General features: G+C 42.6%; 1 protein-coding gene across 1 annotated transcript in view; it reads right to left on the reverse strand.

Moving 5' to 3' along the window:
- Nucleotides 1–24055: 24055 nt before the first annotated feature.
- Nucleotides 24056–27114, reverse strand: part of cdh8 (cadherin 8) — a 157321-nt gene continuing 154262 nt past the window's right edge. The window contains exons 10-11 of the mRNA XM_068311272.1: nt 24725–24976; nt 24056–24549 (exon numbers count right to left, since the gene is read on the reverse strand). Of these exons, the coding sequence (XP_068167373.1) occupies nt 24056–24549; nt 24725–24976 (746 nt within the window). The remainder of the gene's footprint in view (nt 24550–24724; nt 24977–27114) is intronic.

A 27114-nucleotide genomic window follows, 5' to 3' on the forward strand; every position in this document is an offset into this window, starting at 1 on the left:
GGAGCCCCAAACCGAGTCATGGGGTTCAAATTGAGGTGACACCGAACGTCTTTTACGACGACTCTTAGCAGAGTCATTGGACCAAAAGGCTATCACAGTATAATCTGTAACCCTAAAGGGGGCGCAGACACCAGTGCAATTAGCAGGTAGAACATAATACACAGAAGTACCACATAGCCACATAGCTCCATCCACTGGATAAGTGCCATTGGATGGCCCATCCTGACTGCAAGGGGCACCCCATTTATTGTTGCGCTCAACCCCAACACATTGTCTTGGGACATTGAGGGAACCAAACGGAACAGAGCCAATGCTTTGTTGATAACACTGGTGGTGTGTATGATGTACATGATCGAAGAAAACTTTACCGCAATTGGAGGTAATTATAATGATAGAGGGGGAAAAACAGCTCATTGCAAAGTCCGGTAGCTTTATCACGAATTTGGTGGTCTTCTTGAGAAGGTGTGGCATTTCCCGTGAATACTAGTCGATAATACCCAAAGGTATCGTTGGCTCATAGCCTAAATCGAATCTGGATGCAAAGCATTTGGCTTCTTGTGTAGCCATTTCCACAGCAGTGAGGGAGGGTTGAGTGGTGGTGTACGGCATCAAAGAGCAAACTATAACAATTAGTTTTATTCCAAGACTTAGCAGTGGCGTAGGCATAAGTATACCAAAGATTAGTTGTAAATGGGTGTCCAGTTTGAAAGGGTTCCCAAATGGAGGGGCTGGCAGGGTCATGCAAGTGCGACGAAGTCTAGTAGAGTTGAGTTGAGGATGGGGTTTGGGTTTGTTGACATACAAGTAAGAGCCAAGGATAAACACAAGTACCAGTAAAGATGCCCCACTCAATCCTTTAACAGACATGATTGTTACTGGTGTGGTTCACAATTATTATTGCCCACCGTGCAGCAAAAAGCGTATAAAGCTAGATAATCAGGGGCGGGGATAGTGCCTAAGCGTCGATAATGAAAACTACCTTCAAAGATATGGGCTAAATGTGTTATCACTGTAACTGGACCAGGACAGGGCGTGCACTGTATTACCCGAATAAAGATGTTACCATTGGGTGCAACTTGAAGAAGTAAATGTATATCAAATATAGAAATCACTGTAAAAGATCTCTAAGGTTGCCTCTGGGATGAGCTGGAAGAGCTGAGTAGAGCGCTGTCGGTTTCTTCTGGACCTTAGGGTAGACTACCTGGTCCCAGGTCAACTCACGGGAGTTATTCTTACCCAAAAGTGAGTTAGCCTCTGTTGATTGATGTCATCAGCAGGCGGTTGCCTGCGTTGGTTCCTCAAGTGGGGAACTATCTTTCGCTGAGTAGTTCTCAGCTATCTCGTCCAGGCCGATGTCTGGAGCTCGTCCTTCACCAGCCGGTGGAGGAATGGCCAGACCCATTGAAGATCTGGCAGGTTGGGTCGAAGAGATGTGGAACCACGTGTCCCCCTTTCCCAGCAAACAAACTGCAGTTCCCGTTCGCTCAGTATGTTGGAAGAGACCTATCCACCTAGGTTCAGACCATTTTCATTTAATTACTTTCAGCCACACACTCTCACATGCATTCATTTCCTCAGGAACCTTTGGTTGTTTTTCTGTGAGATGGGAGAAAGGGATCGTTTGTTTTTTAGGCTAGGTGGGCCTTGGGTCTCTGGAATCACCGTCAGTGGAGCTGTGGGGGCTGGAAAAGGTCAATTAGTGTTACATTCAAAAGGAGTCCAGCCGGTGGAGGAATTCAGAGACATATGAATGTTCGTTAGAGCCAACGGGAGAGCTTGTAAGCAGTTCAAGGTGGAAGAGGCCAAGGCCTTTGCCACCTTTCCTTGAGACTGCGGATGATACACAGACCCAAAATGATGCTTCAGGCCCAACATGTTCTTGATCACCTGAAAATGTTTGTTTTTGAAATGAGTCCCGTTGTCTGATCTGATTTTTCTAGGGAAACCATGAGTTGGAATATAATGATTCACCAAATGTTTCACAACAGCACCTGCCGTTTTTGATTTGCAGGGATAAGCTTCTGGGCATCCTGAGAGCGAATCGACAATTACCAAAAGGTAACGATAACCTGATACCGGTTTAATCATGTCAGTGAAATCCATCGAAATCACCAGGAGCGTTCACGTCCGGATCATGAACTTCCTGTGGTGGTTTCGTTGTAGGCATACCTACATACCTACTGCAAACACTGCAGTCCTGCAGTTCACTTTTCACAATTGTTCTCATGAACGGATGCCACCAGGAACCGAGTCGTCTCAGTGTTTCGTTGGTTCCTACATGACATGGTCCATGGACTTCAGAAATCAGATGTCTCAATTGTTTTTGTGGCGGATTTGGTCTACCTTCCTTTCTCCATAATCCCTCTTCATCTCTTTCACCCCCTTTCGACTTCCACATGCTTCTTTCTTGTGGACTTGCCTTTCTTTGCCATTCTCGGACAACCTTGGTTGTTACCTGCTGTTGATCATTTTCAGCTTCGCTGACTGAGAGTTGGAGTGCCGGTCGATATCCTGCCACACATTTTGCAGCTTGATCTGCGGCTTCATTTCCTGCTCAGATCAAATCATTTATACGCAAATGTCCTTTACATTTAACAATGGCTACTGCCTTGGGTAACATTAGCATTTCTTTCAAATGTATGATGTCCTCAAAGTGTTTAATCAGACCACCTGATGCAGTTAGTAGTAGTAGGTAGTCATTTATTTGCCAATGACACATGTACCGTTACACGTGCATAGGCGGAATCAGTATACATGTTTACTCTTTTACCTTCTGCGAGTTCAACCGCTGCTGCAACTGCTTTTATCCCTGCGTGTTGTGCTGATTGTGGTCCAGTGATTCGCTCAACACAAACTTCTTTGAGTCCTGTTTCTGTCTGCTGTACTACTGCGAATCCAGATTGTAGTCCATCAGTACCTTTGAAGCAGCACCCATCTGTGAAAAGGATCAATTCAGGATCTGACAGAGGCTTTTCATACAGCTCAGTTCTCAAGGCATTTTCTTCTTGCACTCGCTGAGTACGTTGGTGTGGTTCTCCTTCCAACAAGCCATCTGCCATGTTAACTTCTTCATGAGTGAATAGAATGTGTGGTTGTGTCAAAGACGATTCTATTTTTCTTTGTCTTCCTACAGTCATCATGAACATCTGACTGGAGAGATATTGAATTACACTATGAGATGAACGTATGGTTAGCGGATGGCGCAGTAAAATGTGTGCAGTTTTCTGCACGAGTCTTGCCAAAGCTGATGCAGAAGAGGCACAAAGAGGATGTCTTTTCTCAAAATTGTCAAGAGGAGTTGATGCATACAAAAAAAACATTCCTTACACCTCCTTCTCCCTTCTGATAAAGTACAGCAGAAACACTGCTGGACTTTTCAGATACATCATGATAGAACTTGGAAGTATAGTCGGGAATGACTAGGGAGGCCGCTGAAGAAAGCCGTTGTTTCAGTGCGATGAAGGTGTCTTCCACCTCCGGAGTCCAGAGAAGGACATTGGACAGGTTTCTCATGCCCTTGTCGTTCACCATCACACGCAAGGCACAGGTGAGCTCAGCAAAGTCCGGAACATGGTGACGAGAATAATTGCAAAGACCAAGAAATGCGAGCATTTGCTTCACATTATCAGGTTTGGGATGGTGAAGGATGTCATCTTTGTGAGAGGGGGACATTACTGTGACATGCCGAGAGACAAGACGACCCAGGAAAGAGACCTGTGTCCTGGAAATCTGTAGCTTGGATTTGGAACATTTGAAACCGACTCGGGCAAGGTGTAGGAGTAATGAGTGGGTCGCCCCCATGCAAGAGGGCGTTCAGAAGGCATGGCCAACAAGAGATCATCAACGTATTGCACCACAAGGACTGCAGGAGGCAAAGCAGCGTGACAGAGCAGCGTGTGGGTTCGGAACCGGTAGAGTTGGGGTCAGAACAGCTACATTGATGGCGCGTAAATCATGAACCATTCCAAATTTCCCTGTCCCTTTCTTTTTAACCAGAAGGATGGAGCATTATACGGGGATCGTGAAATCTCCGTAAGGACCCTTGGCTTCAGGAGCCCATCAATGGTTTCAGAAACGCCAATTACCCCAGCCTCTTTAACGGGGTACTGGGGAACAAAAATCACACCAGGTTTCTTTTAAAACGTGACTGGTGGAACATCACAGCGTCCAATATCTGTGGGATCGACAGTCCACAGAGACGGAGGAAGTGAAGCCAACATGTCAGAGTCGTAATCGCTATCAGTGGTTTCACGACCATGATGTCTGTCAAGCAGCCGGTGTTCGAGAGTGGAAGGTGAATGATATGGTTGAGATTGAACCCAATAAGCGAAGAGGGTGAAAAAAGTAAAGAGGCATGAAAAGTGGGCTGCCAATCAATCGCATCAACACAAGCCTTCACGAAGGGGCCCAAGTCTTTTTGAGTGTATTGAGGTGAGACCATCAGAAAGACATGTGGGTGACACGGAGGCATTGTGGGGTCAGAGAGATCCTTCATCACATACCTAAGGAGTTGCTCCACAGGAGCTCCACAGGAAAGGCCACACCAGGCTTGCCAACAAAAAGATCCCCTATTTGCAAGTTCCAAATGTTACCATCGATACTTTGAAATTTTTCCGCGTAGATCTCATCGCCATGTCTGTCATAGTAAAGGGTGCAATGCAGTAAGTCAGATACCATATCATAGGGACTGAGGCTACGTACCCAAGGTGACCAGTCTGCCCAAAATCTTTCAGCCAGGCGCCAGCTGTCGGAAACAATGTCCAGCTTAGCCCAGTAGATATCAGCAGGTGTAACATTGTTCAGCAGAGGCATCTGCATAGCAGAGTCGGAGGAGTCAAACACTGAGCATGCATAGGAATTTTCATCGGGAAAACACAGTATAAGTCCATTGGGACCACACTTGATAAGGGGGCATGTAGCAATCAAAAGGTCCCTCCCCAGCAAATTCACTAGACAATTTGGTGCATTGACAAAGCAGTGATCAAAAACTTGAGAGAAACACTGTACAGTCACCGGGGAGGTTTGTTGCAGGGATACATCTTCACCCTTGAATCCAATGAGAGGGATGGAATTTCTGGTTAAGAAGGTAACATCAGCAAATTAAGATCAGTAGGCGTGAATGGTTTGAAAAAAGTAGCAGCATGGCCAGTGGCTGGATCCACTTTGGTGATCCTTGGTGCTTGAGGGACAGTCTTCTGCAGCCTTGTTTTAGGGTGTGGTGGAGTATGCTCACATTCCATGAGAGGCTCAACTGATGGAGAAAGAACTTCTGATGGAGAAAGAACTTCCTGGAGTGGTTCATGAACATACGATGTAGGATGTGTCCCACTCAGGCTCTGGATCTGATATTTTAATTCTGCAATTTGGGTTTGCATATGAGCCAAACATTTTCCGTTTATCTCATCTATCTCTGCTGTTCTTGCCGTCGCACGTTCCTCTTAAGCAGCGATTTCCGCCAGCGTTTCTCGTCCCTCCTCTTCTGCCTGAGAGCTTGCGGTTTCTTCGAACCGATCTGCCTGCTGTCGTAGCTGTGTTCTAATAGGGTATGGGATCTCGCCTCTCCTATTCAATTCAATTTTATAACACCGTAGAAGGGTAACTCTTTGATGCGGCGGCAGAGTCGTATCAGAGGCCAATTTAAACATTTTTGTCATGTCCTCAATGGCTGTAGTGACACCGAGCGCTAGTTGTTCAGCAACAGAAGAGGCATTAGCGGATGGACCCGACTCAATGGGGACACTGGCGCTCACGTCCCATCGTCCAACATGAACCGTTAATACGGGTGCCTCCATTTCGGCCAGGGCTTGTTTCGCCTCAGTATACGGGGAAGTACTAAGGGGTTTTTAGATGACCAAGTGTCTGAGTCAATTTGTCTTCTTCCAAGTGTAGCGTAAGGAGGAGGGGAGGCAACGTCCCCAGTACACTCCTCCACATTTTGACCGGCACGCTCCTCCTGTTTCGCAATGCGGCTCAGATTCAAGTTTGCCCCCATGGCCAACATATGAGCATTAGCTTTCATCTGTTCAACACCTGGTAAATTTTCCCGGGCTTTACTACCTATTATATAAATTCTGCTAAACCCTTCTATCTCTTTCTTCCTCTCTCTTCTTCTGTTTTTAGGACACATGCTTTTTCTGTTTCTTTCATTAATGCTGTCAGACACACAGATGTTGACTGTGGAGGATACCATCCTCAATCACAACATTCCCTAAACCAAGAAATCAACTCTTTCTTTCACTTTCTCCCGCTCCTTTTCTGGTAATCCTCCAACACAAACCTTGCTTGCCAGTTGCACTTGTTCTTTTAATGGAACACTTTCTGAATGATCTGGAATGGTCCGCAAATCGAACCATTCTGACTCTCTGTCAAATTCACCATCCATGGTTACTCCCTAACTTCCCGGACTAGAAGACTCTAGAACACCGCTCCCCGAGAAGGTGTCCCTTTTCACACAGTGAGACCTGCCTGCTCATGTGACTCCCTCCCTCGGGGAGATTCAGAGACTCCTTTTACCGTTAGAGCCTCTCTGACTAGTCACAAATACTCTCCAAGTCCTTTGATTTCAAGCGAGGAATTACTGTTCTAAGATTGAACAACCTCCTGGTCCAGAAATTTTCGAAAACTTACTCTGAGTCTTCGGGATTTGCAACCTTTTGTGTCAGTACGCCGACTGCACAGAACACGTTTAAACCCTTTTTGAACCACTTTGCCGAGTGGTCTCAGGCCTTACAACCTTTTAGGTGGGACTCAACAGGACCCACCAGGGCCTCTAACCCAGGACAATATCTCTTATAGACTATTTTGTTTTATTCATCCCAGTCCACAACTAGTAGCAATTATCGAATAATTTCCAAATCAGAAATGTAACTTCAGCATTGATGCCGGTTGACAGATAGAAGATCAATTTGGAGGATAAGTGTCCTCTTACCGTCAATTGTAGTGAGCTCGATGTTCCATCTGTCAACCAACACCTCAGCCCAAATCACGTCGGAGTTACCAAATTGTTGGAGGGAAACCTCTTCTCCAGCCTCCGCATGTTTGTTTGTTTTCGGGCGGTGAGAATGTTGGTTTACGAATAAGGACTGGAAAATGATGAAAAGTTCTTTGAAGCTTTATTACAGAATATTCCGGGCACAGAAGTCTTACAAGTAAAATAGCAGAGCTTAAGTGAAACGAGACCAAGAGACCGCTTAGTATTTATACTCTTCAGAAGGTGTATCTTAAGATAGGGTGACTTCTTGTGGAATTTCCACTGTGTGAAACTCAACTGTCTCACGCTATTAAACTGGCTGGGACCACAGTTTCCCAAAACAGTTTCCCAAAACATGTTTTGTCTAGGTCAGTGAGTTTCAGGGTGTGCTTTCCTGCGCTAAGGTCTTCTGAGGACACTCCTTGATTTCTCTGTCTCGCTGCTTCTTCCTAATATGGCAGAGCCCTTCAATGCCCACAAAAATTCCGACATAAATGTTTTATAAAGCATAAAAATGCATCAAAACATGTAACAAATACATGTTACAATTAGATTATTGCACAATAAATGAGTGTTGTGCATAACATAAAAAACAAAGAATAGAGTAAAGATGAATAATGACGGTCATTTACCTTTTAACTGCTGTCCTCATTGTTTTTCTGCCCTCTTTGGTTCATGCACTCCTATCCCACAGGGCGGAACAACAGAGTGAATTCCAGTCCTCCTTTTGAACTTCTCCAACCACCCACGCAATGGCTTAAACTCCTTAAACTTCCTTTTGTTTTAATAATGTAACGATTGTAGATGCATTTCGGCCATATGCTTTGGTGAGATCACCCAAACGCATCCCTTTCTTATGCTTTTCTATGATCTCTTGCCTTGTTTGTACGGACAAAAAAAAACTAAATTCTTCGTATTTTCTTTTCCTCTTTTGTCTGTCACTTTCTTGGGGTCCATAGTGAATACGTACTCAAAAAGATATTATATTTGCGCAAAACTATCAGAACACCTCACAGGTCAAGTGCCGAATGCCGAAGACACTGCATAAGCTGCATAAGCACCGATCGAACTCCACACAGAAGTGGAGTGGCATCCCTCTTAGCCAATGGGATGCCAGGAAGATACGTAATAGGTATTAGCCAATGGCAGAGCAGCTATGGAATGTTGCATTCAGGAACCTGTGGGAGATTTGATTATCAGCCGATACTGTGTTTTTACATTACGTAAGTCAAAATTTCTTTCGTAAGTAGAGGCAATATTTTCCTGCTGAGAAATTTCGTAAGTAGAAAATTTTGTAAGTAGAGACATTTGTAAGTAGAGGTACCACTGTAGCTCTGACAGTGGAAATAAAAGCAGTTTGAAAGAAGCCGTCAACAAAAAATATGATTTACAGAAGTTTAAAAAATTTCTGCACAATACAAAAGGATTGAGGGTTATAGTGGAGAATTTCTTTCCTGACCTCAACATGCTTTTAGATAGCATCCGTTTTTATTCAAAGAACCCAGAAGGAAGTGAGTAACCAGTTTTTACTGAGCGGGAAGTTTTTAGATTGATAAAAACAAGGGCAAAAGTAAAAAACGTGATTGTGATTAATGAATAGTTGGTTTCAAATGTCTGCTTTTTTAAACCTGTGTTTTAAGTACTTGTTTGTTTTTAACTCCATTTTTTACATGTGCAATTTTAAAATAGGCACACTGAACACAATGGAGCGAGGGAAATGGAGAAAAGAGCCTCTGTTTTTATCTTGATAAATACAAAAAAGTTAGATGCTTTATATTTCCAGGAAACACACAGTACTGTGGAAAATGAATAAAATTGGAAGCCAGAATGGAACGGAGAAATGTATTTTAGCCACAAGCACCAGGGGTGGAGTGGGGATTTTATTTTATTGTGCTTTTAAACCTTGGTCTGTTTTAGTGGAAGGCATCATGTGGGCCACATTTTAAAAGTTGGGGCAACGGTTGGTTTTTAGACGTTGGTTTTTATCTGTGTATGCTCCAACTGTGGGCACATATAGAGTGGCTTTTTTAAACATTTTAAATAATGAAGTTCAGAAATGCAGCAGATGTGAGTACCTGTCTTTAGGAGGGGATTTTAATTGTACAGAAAATCCAATTTACTGGTCCGGCTTTTTGATTCTCACCACCCACTGGTGATCTGTAAAGTCTCTGCCATGTTCGCGTGAAATGAGTTGATGTTGCCATGTCACTGTATCAGTCATGGAACTTAAAATTCTGTATGATTTAGTTTATGGTGAGAATTGAACTATGGGAAATTGTGAATTCTGCCAATCGGTAAGGCTAACTAAGCGTTTGACCATGGGTCCAAGTTCCCTCGATTCATGCCCTGAAGACACAGTCAATGAAATATGGAGAACTGACGTGCTTCCCATTTCAAACAACGTGTTCTGTTCTGGTGTCAAAATTGTGTGTACCGCAACAGTCAAAACATAAATGTGTTGGGAACATAACTGCCAACTATCTGAACCTTTCTTTGTATGTTTCATCATGGTCCCTACCATAAAAAGTGTGCATATGTAGAGGATCGATGGGAGGCAGGTAGGATGCACAGGACTGAATCCAATATTTCTATATGGCATACACGGGACACATGCGAGGGTCAGCACAGGGTGTCTCTGGTTGAACCTCTGCCCAGTAGATGTCAGCAGTGGGTGAGGTTGGAACTGGTCGCCCATTGTGTCCAGCTTCACTGCAAAAAAACTTGAATAGCATCTGGGCATTTGTGGCAATTAGCAAGTGTTTGCCTATTAAGTTAACAGGCGTTTGTGGTGATGAAACGAAACATTGTCTCAAATAATGTCCCGCTAACACAGTGGGTAATGGTTTGGTGAAAGGCTGAACTTCCGGTTTCCCCGAGAATCCCATAAATGATATGCTGTCTGATGTTAACATGACTGCGGCATAGGTGTATTGAAAGTGCAATACGTGGTTCCAGTGTCTACCAGGCTGCTGACAGTCTTACCGCACACAGTAATGGGAAGCATGAGGAAGACATGTCCCGCCGTTCCATTGCTTCCGGTGCTGCCCAGACATTCCTAGGCTGTCCAGTATCCCCCTGTGGCACCGTTTCACCAGTGTAGTATTGACCATGCTGCTTTGGTCCAGGCGGTCCCCTCGGCCGGTGGGTGTTTGGTGTCCATGTATAGATGCCCCCTCTGCCACATCCTGGAGCAGGTGGAAATCCTCTGCCTCGAGGTGCTGGTGGACCGTACCCTTGTGGTGGACCCTGTCTTTGTCGAGTATGCATGCAGTGGCGAGCCCAATGAGTAAGATCGCCACAGATGAAACATCCAGGCTGATTACCTGAGTACAATCCGCTGCCGCCATAGCTTCCACCTCTTCCTCGTCCTCCTTGGGCCCCAGACCAGCCGCCATGACCCTGCCACATAACACTGCTAGTGGGGTTGGAGTTCTTCTCAACCTTTTTGTCCTTTACCTTAGCCCTAGTCTCAGCTAATTGTGATTTAAGTAATTGTGTCTGCATGTGTTGGATGTCAGTGTTGTGGTGGGCTTCTGTTTTCTGATAATGTGTTAGATGATGCACAAGGTGGTGGTGAAAATGGCCTTCTGCCATAATCAAGAAATCTGGATCGCCTGTTAATTTGTTCTTCAGAGGAGGTGGCAAACCATTTGAGAGAGCTGTTCTAAACAGTGACTCAGTTACCTCATTGTTGGCGGCATGAGTTACCGTTGCCGCTGACCATTTGGCCAGGCAGTTGTTGTGATACACCAATGGTTCCTCCTTACCACGAGGTAGAGGTGTTCCCACGGGGTGGTGGAAACTTGTCTCTCAGCACGTTAAACAAGGCTCTGGTGAATAGTCCGAATGATATCTCCGCCCCAACACCATTCAGACCTGCTGCGGTTCTGACAGCTGAAACTTTCCTAGGGGTTAGTGCCAGTGCCTAGCAATTGCCACACATCTCCTACTGCTAAATTTTGGCCTGAGGTTATGGCTAACATGTGTCCAATCCATTTATCCACTCCCTGAGACAAAGGCGGTAATTTTTTAGCCATGCCTTTGACATCAGTAGATGAAAACGGTTTATATTCTCTCAAATTATCTTGCTGATCGACTCTCAGAGGCATCTGACAATAACTCTTACCACTGCGCGTGTATGGCGGGGTATCGTCTTCCTTCCCTTTGTCACGAGGGTGTGCTGCTGACTCCATGTACCATTCATTCTCACCTGCAATTTGTTTTGTCAATTTATACTCATCTGGAACTCCTCGTGGGATGCCAACAGCATGCTGGACTGTCCTCCAGCATCGTGGTGTATGAGCTCAGGTGTGACCATGTCGTCAACTCAGTCTCAGGCACATTGTAAATCTGTATAGGAGAAATGAGACATACAAGTGCACATCTTCTTGCCCAGTTTGGGACAAGGGGTCGTTTCTGTCTTGGTTTTAGTTTTGTTAGTTTGCAGTTGAGCTTGTGCAAATTGAAAACTGTATTTTTCAACATCTCTCTATCTCCTTTTTCCATACTTGTCTTTGCTCTTTCTTCAACATTATCCACTGTCTTCCTTATCAACTTTTTATCACTCTCGTGACCTTCCAATAGGGATTGCTGATATCCCCTCTCTCTCACTTACAACTTCAGCTTCTCTTTAATGTCTTTTTCTAGTTATTTTCTCAGTCTCTGCATCACATGTTCCATTCCCATTATCTCTTCTCTGTCTTTCCCACTCTCTCACTATTATTGTCATTTTAAATTCAAATAGAGTTTGGCGTGCACCATCTGTTTCTCCATCCTCTTCAGTTTTTAACACTACCTCTTTATATGCCACAGAGCTTTTCGATTGGCTGGACTAGCTGTGACATTTGTGGTAAATGGCTTATTTTGTGTTTGGTTTAACATTTCTCAAACTCGGGCTTAAGGCCCACTGGTGAAATGTTTCTCCCTACTTTGAGTTTGCATGTTCCTGAATGTAATGTTACCCTTGTTTTCAAAATAAAATGCCTCCCTATCTTTAGTAAAACCATTCACCTTGTTAATGGGTTGCAGTCGTGCCGCACTACATCACCAGAGGGCACCCTCAGAAGGTACTCTGGTCGTGCTACGCCCCCTAACAACGGTACTTAAGGGGCATTGCCGAAGTGCTGGCTGTCACTGACCTGCTATCTGATGGAAGAGCAGCTTGTGGAGAGCACCGGTGCCTGGCTACGATAATGAACCAAAACATAGGGAATTCTCAACAATTCTATTAATAAAGTTTGACTGACTGACTTATTTCAGTATTTCCCAACTACTGTGGTGCTGTAAATAACCCATTTAAACTTACTTGGTCTAAAAAATGCCATTGTCGATTATCAATGCTGTATTCTGGAACTTAGTGACGGTCCATTCTATCAATCTGCGGAAACACACGGAGAAACTGGTGAATGAAAGACCCTCAAAGCTGAACTTCCAGCCTTTTCTGAAATTTCAAGAACTGGGTCACTGCTAGACAAAGGTACCTCGTGTGCTGCAATTGATTTGGAAATGTAGTTGATACCTGAAGCATCACATTTGCCAGTAAATTAGCAGCCTGACATTAAAAACTGGTTAAAAAATTGTTTAGGACACACAGTGCAGCAGCAAATAGCTGCACCTCACCTCCGACTGAACTACCAATCTATTGAAACAAGATTTAATTAATAAACAAAGATGAACGTCGGAGCTTAAGAATCTGTTTTTCGAACTTCAGATCAGGAAATAATCCGCCCTGTTCGAACTAAGTGGTTCCCTAGTTATGAATTTAACCAGTTTTTTAATGTCAGATGTTTTAATATGGCGTATTTTGCCAGACAGAGTGGCAAATTCGCCACTGTCTGGCTCTTAGAACTGACTTCTACGTCAGTGCCTCACCTCCGCGAACCTCACCACACATCACTGAAAGCTATAGAAATAAAACCTAATTTGACAATGTTTTTAGACAGTATTTTGTAGTACTTTTACCAGCAAATCTCAGCAGCTAAGGAAAAAACCCATGAATTTTGACTTCTTTCTAAGATGGCGAAGTGATCAAGTGATCAGGTCTCCTTGATGAGACTCAGAATGGCCTCGTTGACTTAACAATAGGGGCTGTTCACAGTTGATTAAAGTTACTCACATTCATGAATGCTCTATCTAGTGGACGGATAGCGCAACTACAGCCACTAGTTTTTAATATCTTTTTTTTTTTATTATTATATGAGCCTTGTGCACCAGTGCACCTTATATATGAAATACATTATAAAATAAACAATTCATTAAAGGTGCGCCTTATAATCCAGTGTGTCTTATAGCTCAGAAAATATTGTACTTTAATAATCCTGTAGGGAAATTATTTACCTCTGTTAAGTACACGTACAGTCATACGGCATACATTACATAAGGATGCACAAGAATACAGCTGTCACAGTTAGACAACACAGCATTCACACTAAATCAACACATAGGGATATTTTGGATGGGATAAGGACAAGAGACATACAAACACAACTGTATAGATAGGGTGAGGGGCTCAGTCACCAGGGAAGAGCTCAGAGTAGAGCCGCTGCTCCTCCGCCACAAACGGAGCCAGCTGAGGTGGCAAGGGCATCTGTTCCGGATGCCTCCTGGACGCCTCACTGGGGAGGTGTTCCGGGCATGTCCTACTGGGAGGAGACCTCAAAGAAGACAGGACACCCTGGAGGGACTATGTCTCTCGGCTGGCCTGGGAATGCCTCGGGCTCCCCCCAGATGAGGTGGAGGAGGTGTCTGGGGAAAGTAAAGTATGGGCATCCCTCCTGAGACTGTTGCCCCCGCGACCCGGGCCCGGATAAGCGGTAGATGATGGACAAATGGATGGAGGGATGGGTGGATGGATGAATGTATAGACAAACACAACAAAACCTAACAGTATAAATAGAGTGCAGAGATCACACAATAGCTCATAGATACCATTAGATCTAGACGCCCACACGGTGGGCAGGCACAGGATCTCAAGGTAGATGCCACATGGTACAAGACATGTCATCATCAATGATGTGACACCCAAGTACCACCCAGCGGATCTTCCGTTTATGAACTCTTCCACACTCAATCACAGTTTGATGACCTTCCTCTCCTTGACTTGTTTTTAAAAGCCTGATCTTTATTTTTTATTACATTTATTGTTTGTGAGCTCGTTTTTCTGGGATCAGAAAATGGTCTCATCAGACCTTCAATCAGATTTACGGACCATTTTTTCAATCTATCAATAGTTTAATTTGCTTGTTTGGCTGGAGTTTATTATATTTTGGCAAGCTTACATAACATTTTACCCCAGGTATCTGATTTTAACTCGGTGGCCGACATTTTGTGAACCACTGTCTCCTCAGATATCACTGTTCCGAGCAGTCAGCGGTTCTACCAGTTTAACCCTATCTAAACTAGTTTTACTTTTTTTTTTTTCTTAAGCCTTTTAAACCTCACACTATGCCACTGACCATTCACTCCATTAATTTAACACAATCCCCATTTGTCACATTCACGGTCGAATTCACCTTCCATTTCACACAATACAACATAGAAATCAAACACTTTATCACGTTTACCGAATCGCCATCGGATGGACTCCAACCCACTATTTCACTCTTTTCTAGTAACCTGATCTTCTGGTACTTTACCGAATCGCCGTCGGAGGGACTCCCGCAATGGTTCTTTACCGGAAGAACTCCAACCTACAATTATTTCTATCTTACTGAACTGTATCATTCATCTCCCTTAATTTAGTCAGTTCAACTGTAGAAATTTGGTTATTACAACAGGTTTTGTGCTTACCTTTGTTAATTGTGGCTACTGGGAGATGAAGAACAATGTTTCAGACTGGACTGAAACATTCAGGACTGTCCTAGATCGTTGTCACTGTTGACGATCCATCGTCTCTCCCTCTCACCACGTTGGGCCCCAGAAACTGAAGCAGAGTAGTCTTAAAACTTTGTTATTCCGTTGGTTCTTGTTATTGAGGTAAAGTGGACTTAGACTTAGCCGATCGTCATAAATTTAAAAAGTTTATTCCTGACAATAAGTCTAATACAGAAATCCGGGCTCCCCCCGGTTCCCTGAATGCCTACAGTAAACAGGTCTTGCAACAGCACAGCTGAGAAGAGCACTATCGTCCTATGCCCGGTGTTTTTCATGCAATTCAGATTCTGAATTTTCATGAGATGATATGTTATCTTCTGGTCCAATTAGATCATGACAAGTGTTTGGGCGCTTCTCAATCGTGGGTGTTGGAATGTGGTTTCTGGTTCCGATTCATCCTGTGAATAAAGAACTGAGACCGCCACCTATGTCCTATAAATGTAATTGTTATTGTAACTAAAAATGGAAGTGTGTGTGTGTGTGTGTGTGTGTGTGTGTGTGTGTGTGTGTGTGTGTGTGTGTGTGTGTGTGTGTGTGTGAATTTAGATAAGTTTGCCTACATCCTCCAAATAGTACTGCCACTGCAACCGTGTGTGTGTGTGTGTGTGTGTGTGTGTGTGTGTGTGTGTGTGTGTGTGTGTGTGTGTGTCAATTTAGATAAGTTTGCCTATGTCCTCCAAATGGAACTGCCACTGCAACCATGTGTGTGTGTGTGTGTGTGTGTGTGTGTGTGTGTGTGTGTGTGTGTGTGTGTGTGCTCGTGTGTGTAACTCTCCTGAGACAAAGGTGAAGGAATAGTACTGAGTGTGTAATTAAAATTGAATACTGTGAAGCTAACAAAATAGCAAATAGCATGTATATGATGTTTAAATCTCTTCAAGTTGCTCCATCCGCCGCAACTTCGATGCCCTGGCCAGTGACAGACTGGCAGACCCTCAAGCATAGTGTCATCCAGACAGCTCATAATGTCCTTGGATGCTCCCGATCTTTCCCCAAAAAGCCTTGGATATCAAAGACCGGCGGCGCCAGGCCAGGCTTCAAGGCAACCTGCCAAGCAGAAGCTGAACACCTGGAGTCCGCGGCCAATACCAACAACATGAGCCATGTCTTCACTTCATGTCTGCACCGAGCCCTCATCAAGGCAGCCCTGGAGAAAGACTCTGATAGTACCATCATAAGAACTGAAGCAAACTGCCTCGCACGGTGGAAAGAGCACTTCAGTCTCCTTTTGAAGCCCAACTCCATCCCGGCTGATCCCACCATCCTCGCGGCTGCAAACACCACAATCCCTAGCAGTCCCTGCAGTATAGATTCTAACACACCAGAGGAAGTGGAAGCTTCTCTGAAAAAACTTACAAGAGCCATTCTCAAGTTTTATCCTAAGGCCGCAGGCTGGAAACAACCTCGAGGCAAGCCCCACACCCGATGACTCGACATCATCGCGGGCGACCTCCGACAACAGGGAGTTGCTGTAGAGGATGCAGAGCAACTGGCAAAAGACAGCTAGCACTGGAAAAAAAAAACGGTTCATCTGGTTGGCTCAACGCACCTCCCCTTGCCAGAACCCTACTGACTGAGTGACTACTTACCAGAAAATCCATATTTTCTGTGTTGCTGTTGTGTTTGACAGCCACTTCAAAGGATGCGGCTACATCCACAGAAGACAGAGAGGTAGGTGTTCAATGCTCACCTTTGTCCAAAGGCCTCATTACTGGGGTTTGAATAGCAACAGCAAGTCAAAAGAACAACTTGGTGGAAAACAAGACATTCACATCTCAAAATCCAGAGCAGAGAGGACATTCCTCAATGTATATACAGCAAAGATTGTTGTTAATTGAGGGCAGGCAACAGTAATTACAGTTTTGATACCACAGCATCCGCAGCCATGGGCCTACCTTAAAATAGCTGGCACATATCAGCGAGGAACAGCGAATGCAAGATTGTCACCCAGGGGACATTTCCATTTTGTGACAAAAGTGAAGAGATAATTTGATTTACTGTTTAGTTAGGCAACCTCTGTCAGACCTGCAGCCATACACAGCAACAGGGGTGCGTGAAGATTGACTACAAATGAGTATGCTGACCTGCCGGGGTTGTACTTTCCAGAAAACAATTTGTTCTATTTTTACCAGGAGATATCAGTTCGTAAAATGTGTCTTTGACTAAAGGATTAGCCACAGAAGGATATCAGTCTCTGGTTTAACAACTTGGAATTCTAGAGTCTGAAACACCAGCATAATTTTTGCAAGTTTTGAAAATTGAGGTATTTGTTAAAATATGGTATCAGTTAAGGTGTGTTATTATTGTGACCTATCTGCTTTTGTGACTCCTGTCCATGTTGTATTTGTTACAAGAAAATTGGAGCAGAAAAATGGAGCACTGTATGTGTGTCTGTATGTGTGTGTGTGTGTGTGTGTCTGTGTGTGTGTGTGAGTTTATGTGTGTGTGTGTGTGTGTGTGTGTGTGTGTGTGTGTGTGTGTGTGTGTGTGTGTGTGTGTGTGTGTGTGTGTGTGTGTGTGTGCGCGCGCCGAAACAGATGTGATTGTCCGTGCATGTCTGTCACAACCTCTATAGGCAAGTGGATTTATGTGATTTCATACTTTTGAGTTCAGTGAGAGGCACAGCTGTTAAATGATACGATCGGAAGCTTTTGTTATTTGAAGAAACCTCAATATCAGATAAAGCTGAACAATAGTCTAATCTTTCAACAAGATTAACAAAGAGGAGACAATGTTCAAAAGGAATTAAAGAAATAAAAACGGAATGAAATTGGGAATTGTATTTTATCTAATCTCCTTTGCTATAAAAAAAAAAATAGTGGGGAGATGAGAATTACTCCAAGACAACATTCCAATTTACATCCCAGTTTAATTAATATAATGAAGGCCTTTCTCTTGCAAAACTTTTATCTCCCTGGGTTCATACTCTCTGAGATGGGAATAACAAATCAGGATTAATATACAATCGTCTCCAAGCTTTATTTTTTCCTCTTTGATCATAGATAATGACGTTTTATTAATCTAATTATGCAGCATGTCAAAATAAGCTCTAGAATTATATTCTCTTGGATAAAAAAACAAAAAGCAACACACCTCAAGTTTTCCCTCAAGTCCTTTCATAATGGCCTGTCAGGACTTTATTTTTATTTTTTTTAATCAGAAATGACAGTGGCATGCAACATTCAGCCCTCCAAATTATTTGAACATCACTGTTGACTATTTTTCTCTAGGATTTTAAGTGTCTTAACATCAGCGTGTCAAACCATCAAACCACATTCTTAAGACATCATATTTTCTGAAGCTAAACAGCAAGTTTTAGGGATGGAACACTTTCGAGCCAACAAAAATCTGCTAGAAATGATAATCAATGAGCGTCAAAGTGTTTTCCTATCCTGTTGCTGTTAAGTTCATTTTCAAAGAATAATAATAGAATCAGGTCTCAAGTAATAATAATAGAATCAAGTCAAGTTGGTTAGATTCATTTTTAAGTTCTATATAAGCAGAGTGAAGCAGATTTTTTATAGAGCAATAATTAGTTGAGAGATGATTAAGTTATTAAATAGCCAGGGAAAATTAATGTTGTGTCGTTTTTTGTCATTATCATGATGATGACAATGATGATGATGTAAATTATGATGATGATGATGATGATGATGATGATGCAATATGGGTGAACTGCAGGAGTGAACATGTTTTCCTTGAAAGTCTACATTGAATCACCTGGACTTCTGTTAAGGATTTGAAGACATTTCATAACACCCAATTCTTCATTTGTGAAACTGGTGCCCAAAGACAAAGGTCCAGTTGCTTTAAAGATTTCCACGACCTCGATGAATGACATTCTACACCAATATGAATGGTTGTCTCTGTCTTTATCAACTCAAATAGCTTCTGCCACCACACCCAGACCAACCTATCGCCTCCACCCCCAGCCTCCAAACAACACTATTGTTCTGAGGTAGGGACCAGCTGTACCACTGGCACTTCTGATGTTGGAATTTTTTCTGACATTATTATTGCTGATTAAATATGTTGTACTGTCACCGTAATTGTAGTTTCATTCAAAGTAATGTCCCATTGTATGAGAGAAAACACTCTTCTTCTTTTCCTTTCGGCTTTTCCCCTCAGGGGTCGCCACAGCGAATCAATTGCCTCCATCTAGCCCTGTCCTTTGCATCCTCTTCTCTCACACCAACTACCTTCATGTCCTCCCTCATTACATCCATAAACCTCCTCTTTGGTTTCCCTCTAGGCCTCCTGTCTGGCAGTTAAAAACTCAGCATCCTTCTACCAATATATACACTATCTCTCCTCTGGACATGTCCAAACCATCTCAGTCTGGCCTCTCTGACTCTATCTCCAAAACCTCTAACATGTGCTGTCCCTCTGATGTACTCATTCCTGATCCTATCCTTCCTGGTCACTCCCAGAGAGAACCTCATCATCTTCATATCTGCTACCTCCAGCTCTGTCTCCTGTCTTTTCCTCAGTGACACTGTCTCTAGGCCAAACAACATCGCTGGTCTCACCACAGTTTAGTACACCTTTCCTTTCATTTTAGCTGAAACTCTTCTATCACACATCACACCTGACACTTTCCTCCACCCGTTCCATCCTGCCTGGACACACTTCTTCACCTCCTTTCCACACTCTCCATTGCTCTTGATTGTTGACCCTAAGTACTTAAAATCCTCCACCTTCTTGATCTCTTCTCCCTGTAACCTCACTCTTCCACTTGGGTCCCTCTCAATCACACACATGTACTCTGTATTACTGCGGCTAACCTTCATTCCTCTCCTTTCCAGGACAAACCTTCACCTCTCTAACTTTTCGTCCACCTCTTCCCTGCTCTCACAGCAGATCACAATGTCATGTGCAAACATCATAGTCCATGGAGATTCCTGTCTAACCTCATCTGTCAGCCTGTCCATCACCATAGCAAACACGGAGGGGCTCAGAGCTGATCCCTGATGCAGTCCCACCTCCACCTTGAACTCCTCTGTCACACCTACAGCACACCTCAACACTGTCTTACAGTCCTCATACATGTCCTGCACTGCTCTAACATACTTCTCTGCTACTCCAGACTTCGTCATACAATACCACAGTTTCTCTCTGGGCACCCTGTCATAAGCTTTCTCCAGATCTACAAAAATACAATGCAGCTCCCTCTGGCCTTCTCTGTACTTCTCTATCAACATCCTCAAAGCAAATACTGCATCTGTAGTACTCTTTTTTGGCATGAAACCATACTGCTGCTCACAAACTGCCACTTCTGCCATTAGTCTAGCTTCCACTACTCTTTCCCATAACTTCATTGTATGGCTCATCAGCTTTATTCCTCTGTAGTTGCCACAACTCTGCACATCTCCCTTGTTCCTAAAAATGGGCACTAGCACACTTCTCCTCCATTCCTCAGGCATCTTCTCACTATATAAGATCCTGTTGAACAACCCAGTCAGAAAGTCTACTGCCACCTCTCCTAGACACTTCAGGCCCGACTGCCCTTCCACTCTTCATCCTCTTCAGTGCCCTCCTCACTTCATCCTGACTAATCTTTGCTTCATCCTGGTCCACAACAGTCACCTCTTCTAGTCTTTGTTCTCTCTCATTTTCCACGTTCATCAACTCTTCAAAGTACTATTTCCATCTTCCCATCACACTACTGGCACCTGTCAATAGACTTACGTCCCTATCCTTAATGACCCTAACCTGCTGCACGTCCTTACCATCTATCTCCCTGTCTTGCCAACCGGTATTGATCAGTCTCTCCCTCCTTACTGTCCAACCTAGCATACAAGTCATCATAAGCCCCTTGTTTGGCCTTTACTACCTCTACCTTCACATTACGCTGCATCACCCTGTACTCTTGTCTACTCTCCTCAGTCCTCTCAGTGTCCCATTTCCTCTTAGCTAACCTCTTTCTTTGTATACACTCCTGTACCTCCTCATTCCACCACCAAGTCTCCTTATCTACTTTCCTTCCAGATGACACACCAAGTACTCTCCTACCTGTCTCCCTGATCACATTAGCTGTAGTTGTCCAGTCATCTGGAAGCACCTTCTTGCCATCCAGAGCCTGTCTTAACTCCTTCCTAAAAGTCATGTAACACTCTTCCTTTTATAGCTTCCACCATTTTGTCTTCTGGTCTGCCTTTGCCCTCTTCATCTTCCTCACCACCAGAGTCATCCTACACACCACCATCCTATGCTGTTTGGCTACACTCTCACCTACCACTACTTTGCAGTCACTGATCTCCTTCAAGTTACACCGTCTACACAAGATGTAGTCTACCTGTGTGCTCCTACCACCACTCTTATAGGTCACCCTATGTTCCTTTCTCTTTTGGAAGAAAGTATTCACTACAGCCATTTCCATCCTTTTTGCAAAGTCAGCTACCATCTGTCCTTCTGCGTTCCTCTCCTGGATACCAAACCTGCCCATCACTTCCTCATCACCTCTGTTTCCTGCACCAACATGTCCATTGAAGTCTGCTCCAATGACAACTCTCTCACTTCTAGGCATGCTCTGCCCCAATTCATCAAAGTCCGACCAGAATTTCCCCTTCTCCTCCAGCAACATCCTACCTGTGGATCATACCCACTAACAACATTGAACACCTTCTATTTCTAGCTTCAGACTCATCACTCTATCCGACACTCTTTTTACCTCCAGGACTTCCTAACAAACTCCTCCTTCAAGATAACTCCTACTCCATTTCTCCCCTCCCATCTACACCATGATAGAACAACTTGAACCCTGCTCCTAAACTTCTAGCCTTTCTACCTTCCCACCTGGTCTCCTGGACACACACTATGTCTACCTTCCTCCTCTGCATCATGTCAACCAACTCTCTACCTTTTCCTGTCATAGTTACAACATTCAACGTCCCTACTCTTAGTCCTATACTCTTGGTGCTCCTCTTCTCTTTCTTCGTGCGAATGCACTTTCCTCCTTCTTCGACCAACAGTAATCCAATTTCCACCGGCGCCCTGTAGGTCAACAGCGCCGATAGCGGTCATTGTTAACCCAGGCCTCGACCGATCCGGTATGGAAGTCATAGGTTTGATTTGCATCTTTGATTTGGCAAAAGTTTTACGCCAGATGCCCTTCCTGACGCAACCCTTTGTATTTATCCGGGCTTGGGACCAGCACAATAAGACACTGGTTTATGTCCTCTTGCGGCTACATTGTATGAGAGAAAACACTGAGCAACAAAATACATATGTGTTCAGTACAGCTTACACAGCTACCATCTTTTACATAGGGATATGCTGGTCATTCAGAGTAATATTAAAATTTCACAAAGAGGAAAGTGCAATGTAAACAAAAACAAACAAACAAACAAAAAATATATATCAAAAATGCCAGAGGCAAAGGTATTTTGATTGGAGTTTGCTAGTAAACTACATCACATCATTCAGGTTATTTTCTTAGATATGCCCTCATATTTGGAAAGGACATTGTGATAACATTTTCCTTTTCATTTATCGTAAAATAGCAATAAGATTATCAAATATGAAAATAGAGGGGTGCCTCTTTAACTGTTGATTTTCTATCTGGTACTCTCTTCCTGCAAAAGAAAAAGCACACCCATTCAGCAATATTTATAAAAATATATTTCACAAAGTAGGAAACAATACAGGGTATCTTAGATTACAGTACATAGAGTAAATAATTGACAATACATTTATAAGCATCAAAGCACAGTAGAAAATATGATCTGCATGTAGGACTATTACATATATGTTTTTTAGTCTACTGAGAACTGCCATTATGCTGTATCAGTACAAACTGAGTTTGAACGCAGTTGTAGTGCCGTTGAAATTCTCATTATGTGCAAGAGCTAACGTGCAGAGACAAAACCTACCACCTCATTGAAAGCTTATGATTTTAGCTGTAACTATATATACAGTACATGTCTTTTTTAAGAATATCTTACAGTGTAAGCTGAATATGCACATTGTCTGGATTTGTTTTTCACTAGATTTATGCAATCTGTGTTTGAGACCTGATGCTGGAGGAAGCCACATTTTCAGGTATCAGTTAGACTATTGTGCTCAGACACTTACTGACTGTGGCTCAGAATATATTATACACATAACTACCATGTGTCAGAAAAGTCCTGTTCCTGCTGTCCTGATTAATCAAATGAATCTGTTTTGTTGGACTAACAGAAGTTCTGTTTGCCTGCTTATATTATAGTTTTCATTATTAACTGCAATAAATTTATGAAATGGATTGACTGTTATTAAATTATGTTCAAGTAGTTGAAAAAAACCGCTCCTGTGAAATAATAAAAACACACCCACTTCAAATTGTCAGCACAGAAAGGAAATATTTAACAGAAATACAAAAACTCATCAAACAATAATGAGGAATCAACACGTCTTGTCAAAAAACATTAGATTACAATTGTATTTAATGTTGCTTCTGTAAAAAGAAGGCCTCAGAGTTTCTACATTTGTCTTTTTTGTCTTCCCTTCAGTCTTTCATAGGCTAGGAACACTTGCCACTCACACCTGTAGTGTGTAAATACAAATATCTGTATAAAGCAAGCCGTTCACGGCTTAAAAGAGTTTATAAATGTGGCCACTAGAGAGGATATCAAATGATAACAAATTCACCTTAAAGCCAATACTGGTTTGTCTTTTTGCTCAAATCATGTACATACATTCATCATTGTAATGTAGACCATATATTGCTTTTTCACATTTTGTTTCAGATCGCCATTCAGCTAGGTGGCTCAAGGAGACATGAAACAAACAACACTCTGCAGCATCTGAGGTCCAGCTTGCTGTCCATGGAGCCCAGAGGATAGTGTCAATTGCGATTTCAGAGAACCAAATAACATTTATTATGTCCTTTCTTCTGTCAACTTCCAGCAGTTCAAGGGTTTTCCTGCTACCGGCAGTCACAGCAAATGACTAACACCCAAAATACTGCTAGATACTCCACAACGGAATCTAAGATATACTCCACAAGAATCATAGATCTCCTAATAAAGACATTGTTTGGCTCAACACTTACGTAGTGGATGACGACTGCTATACCTCATTCTAAGAAAATACAAAAAGGTGGCAACTCTTATTATTAACTGTTTTGTTCTTTTTCTGTTTCTAAAAGCTAGCAAACATCCTAGTGTTTAATACACAAGTATGTGAACAAAAACAAAAAAAATCATAGAGGTCTATTTTCTACAAAATCAAAGGTCAGGTCTCACGGTCACTCTCACCCACAGAGTAGAGCTCCCCAAGTCTTCTGAAGTGTGGTCCCCACTCTCTGAGGTAGTCATAGTTCTGGTCTGAGTCCGATGACGCTGTCTCCAGTGAGCTGAGGGAGCCGGCGATGGATCCCCGGCCCTCGTATCCATAGATCTGGATGGAGTCATAAGGTGGTGCTGTGGGATCATTGTCTGCCTCGTGGAGTCGTACATTGATGAATTCATCCACATCCACGCCATTTGGACCCGAGTGCTGACCCGCCCGGGGCATGAACTGCAAGTCAGGCTTCATGTCCTTACGTGGCAGATAACCGCTGATGCCATCTGGATTCTGAAGTGTCGCAATGTCGAATGCTTCTGTGTCCTCCTCTCCACCCCCTTCATCATCGTAACGAATAATATTCTCCCTCACATCTTCATCATCTTTTATGATCAAAGGCTCATTCTTGTGTCTCTTCAAGGTCACAAATAGTACTACTATTACTGTCAGAAAGAAATATAGACAGGGAGTGGAAAAAAGAAGTCTAGGTCAAGCTTTGAGGATTGTCTGTCATTGTCTGTCAGTACAAGCAGATTGTGGTCAAATTTGTGATCTGATTACTAAATTTCATCATCTTGAGTACAATATCACAATGTAAAAAAAATATATATATCTCACCTAACAGCAGTATAATGCAGGCCAGAATGGCAATGAGAGCTCCCATACTGAGGCCAATGGGTAACACATAGGCCTCCACATTGCAGGACTGGACAATGCCATCCTTACTGCACCCACACACTCGGATGGTCAACGTGTTGGTGCTGCTCATCGGTGGATTTCCATTATCAGTCACGATGATTGGCAGGAAATACATTTCCTGTTTTTGTCGTCGGAAGGTATCATGCTTGGCTAGGACACTGATGGAGTTGTCTGTGAGAGAGAGGTAAGCTAATGATCACTTTATTTGAGGATGTGTGGAAAACCCATTATTATTCACTGTAGTAACAGACTGAAGATGTATTATTAAATTGTGTGAAGATGAGTACAGCATCAGGGTAAACTAATTTCACATCAATTGTTGCTCTGCTTTCAAATATTCCAATGTCACAGATGAATTTCTCTCACCCTCTTTTTTTCTCAAAAGTCAAATTCTGAGAAACCCAGAAGAAGGAGAGTCAGGGTTTGCTGTTCTCCTTTGGAATTGGAGGAAATGACAGGACCACAACAAGCAATGCAAGCTTAGAAGATGGCACATGTAGACCCAGAAAGATGCCAGCTGCTCTTTGAAGACACTTCACTTGAAGCTGTCTGCTCATTAGCTGTCTTTCCTTACCCTTCTCACATTACCAAACACTTGTATTCCCAAAAGAATATGGGCTTGCTAATCTTATGGAAAATGCACAGTTTCTGATAGTCTAACCCTCTTCTTCTGTGCTTGAGGGCATACTAAAGGGGAGATAGAAAATGGAGCTGCCTGGTAAATTATAGAGATTGGTTGTGATACGTGAATGTTGACAGACCAAGTTTTTTTAAAGGATGAAATAATGGCAATTATTTGCGTTGAATGATTTGTAACTATACAAACATACACTCAGGTTTATTTCCTTATGGATGCAAAGTAATATGCTATGCTTTGTGGTTACCATCAGGCCATTTCATTTAGATCTTTCAGCATGGAGAGTATGTTCAGTAAATTACTGTAGTGAAGCATCAGCATGTCTCCAAATGCAGGTTATTTTCACTTTCTAGTGCTATTGGTAGTAAAAATAGAATGAAACAGTAACAGTGTTCATTAGCCAAACCAAAGGAAAAAAAAAGTTCTCATAGCAAAAGAAATGTATGTAGATAACCTTCAGTTACAATGAAATCACTGAGGTAACAAGAGAGCACTTTTTTTAAAACTTCAATGTTGGGCATAATATGTAAGTGTTTACATAAATATTCTTATGACAAGCTGTCTAAAATCATATTCCAATCACCACTCTGAGTAAATTTTTAGTTAGCAGACAGTTGGAAAACCAACTTCATCCTTTTGGATGTGGGAAAAAAAAACATGAATGTAAAATGAATAGTATTTAAAGGCCGGATAATATAAACAAAGAAAAATGTGGCAGAAGCAAAATAGTAAAGGTTGGTATATTTAGTTTTATCTGGACTGAAATCCTCAGCATTGTTTATTTTCTTTTACTATTTTGTTTGAGGAAAAGGACTAGGGTGAAGAACTACCTGCAAGTTCAACACAGGACTAACATTATTAGTCAATTCCTATTAATTTATTGAATATTAGGATTACTACGAAATATGTATGCATATCTGATTACAAAGTCCAAATTAAGTCTTATACCAGGAGTTTGGAGATGCACCAGATGCCTCTGAGTCGATGTGCCAGGTAGTTAAAAAATAGCCCTGCAGGTGCACTTGCAATAAATGAAAAATCTATTAAAAAAAAAAAAATAGGGCTTACAATCTAAGAACACCGTTGCATTGGCCATGAAATTGAAGCAAATCAATACTTGTGGACACTCTTCAGGTCAGTTTTCTTGATGTGTGAATGTCGGCTATCTGATTCAAGTCAAGGTGAAAAACAAGACAAATCTCCATTATTTTTATGCAGACGATGATAATAGCAGCATCGCTAGCTTATCAACTCCTATAGCTGCCAACACTAGACGACAAGCCTGTTGTGATGTTTTGATGTTCGGATCAAATGTAATGTTGTGATATGTGTAATTATCTTTTAATAGTACAGTAAGTCTTTGAATATGTATATGTTTTACTATTTTGTAGATGTATTCTATAGATTTTAATATTTTACTGCTTTTTATATGGCCAGGGGACTACGGATGAAAACTAGCCTTCTGGCTAATTCTGGCTTTTTTAACCATATATAAATCGTGTGTTTTATGAAATTGCATTGTCCCCTTCAAATAAACTAAACTAAACTAAACTAAACTAAATAAGAGAATAAGAGGCCAGGCTTCATTTGTAGGGTGCTCTCCCATGATAGCCTCAGATTCCCCTAAAATCAAGAAAATGTATCTTAGTTAAAATGTGTTATCTGTGCCTAA

Source organism: Antennarius striatus, chromosome 1, assembly GCF_040054535.1.
Source record: "Antennarius striatus isolate MH-2024 chromosome 1, ASM4005453v1, whole genome shotgun sequence".
Classification (NCBI taxonomy): Eukaryota; Metazoa; Chordata; class Actinopteri; order Lophiiformes; family Antennariidae; genus Antennarius; species Antennarius striatus.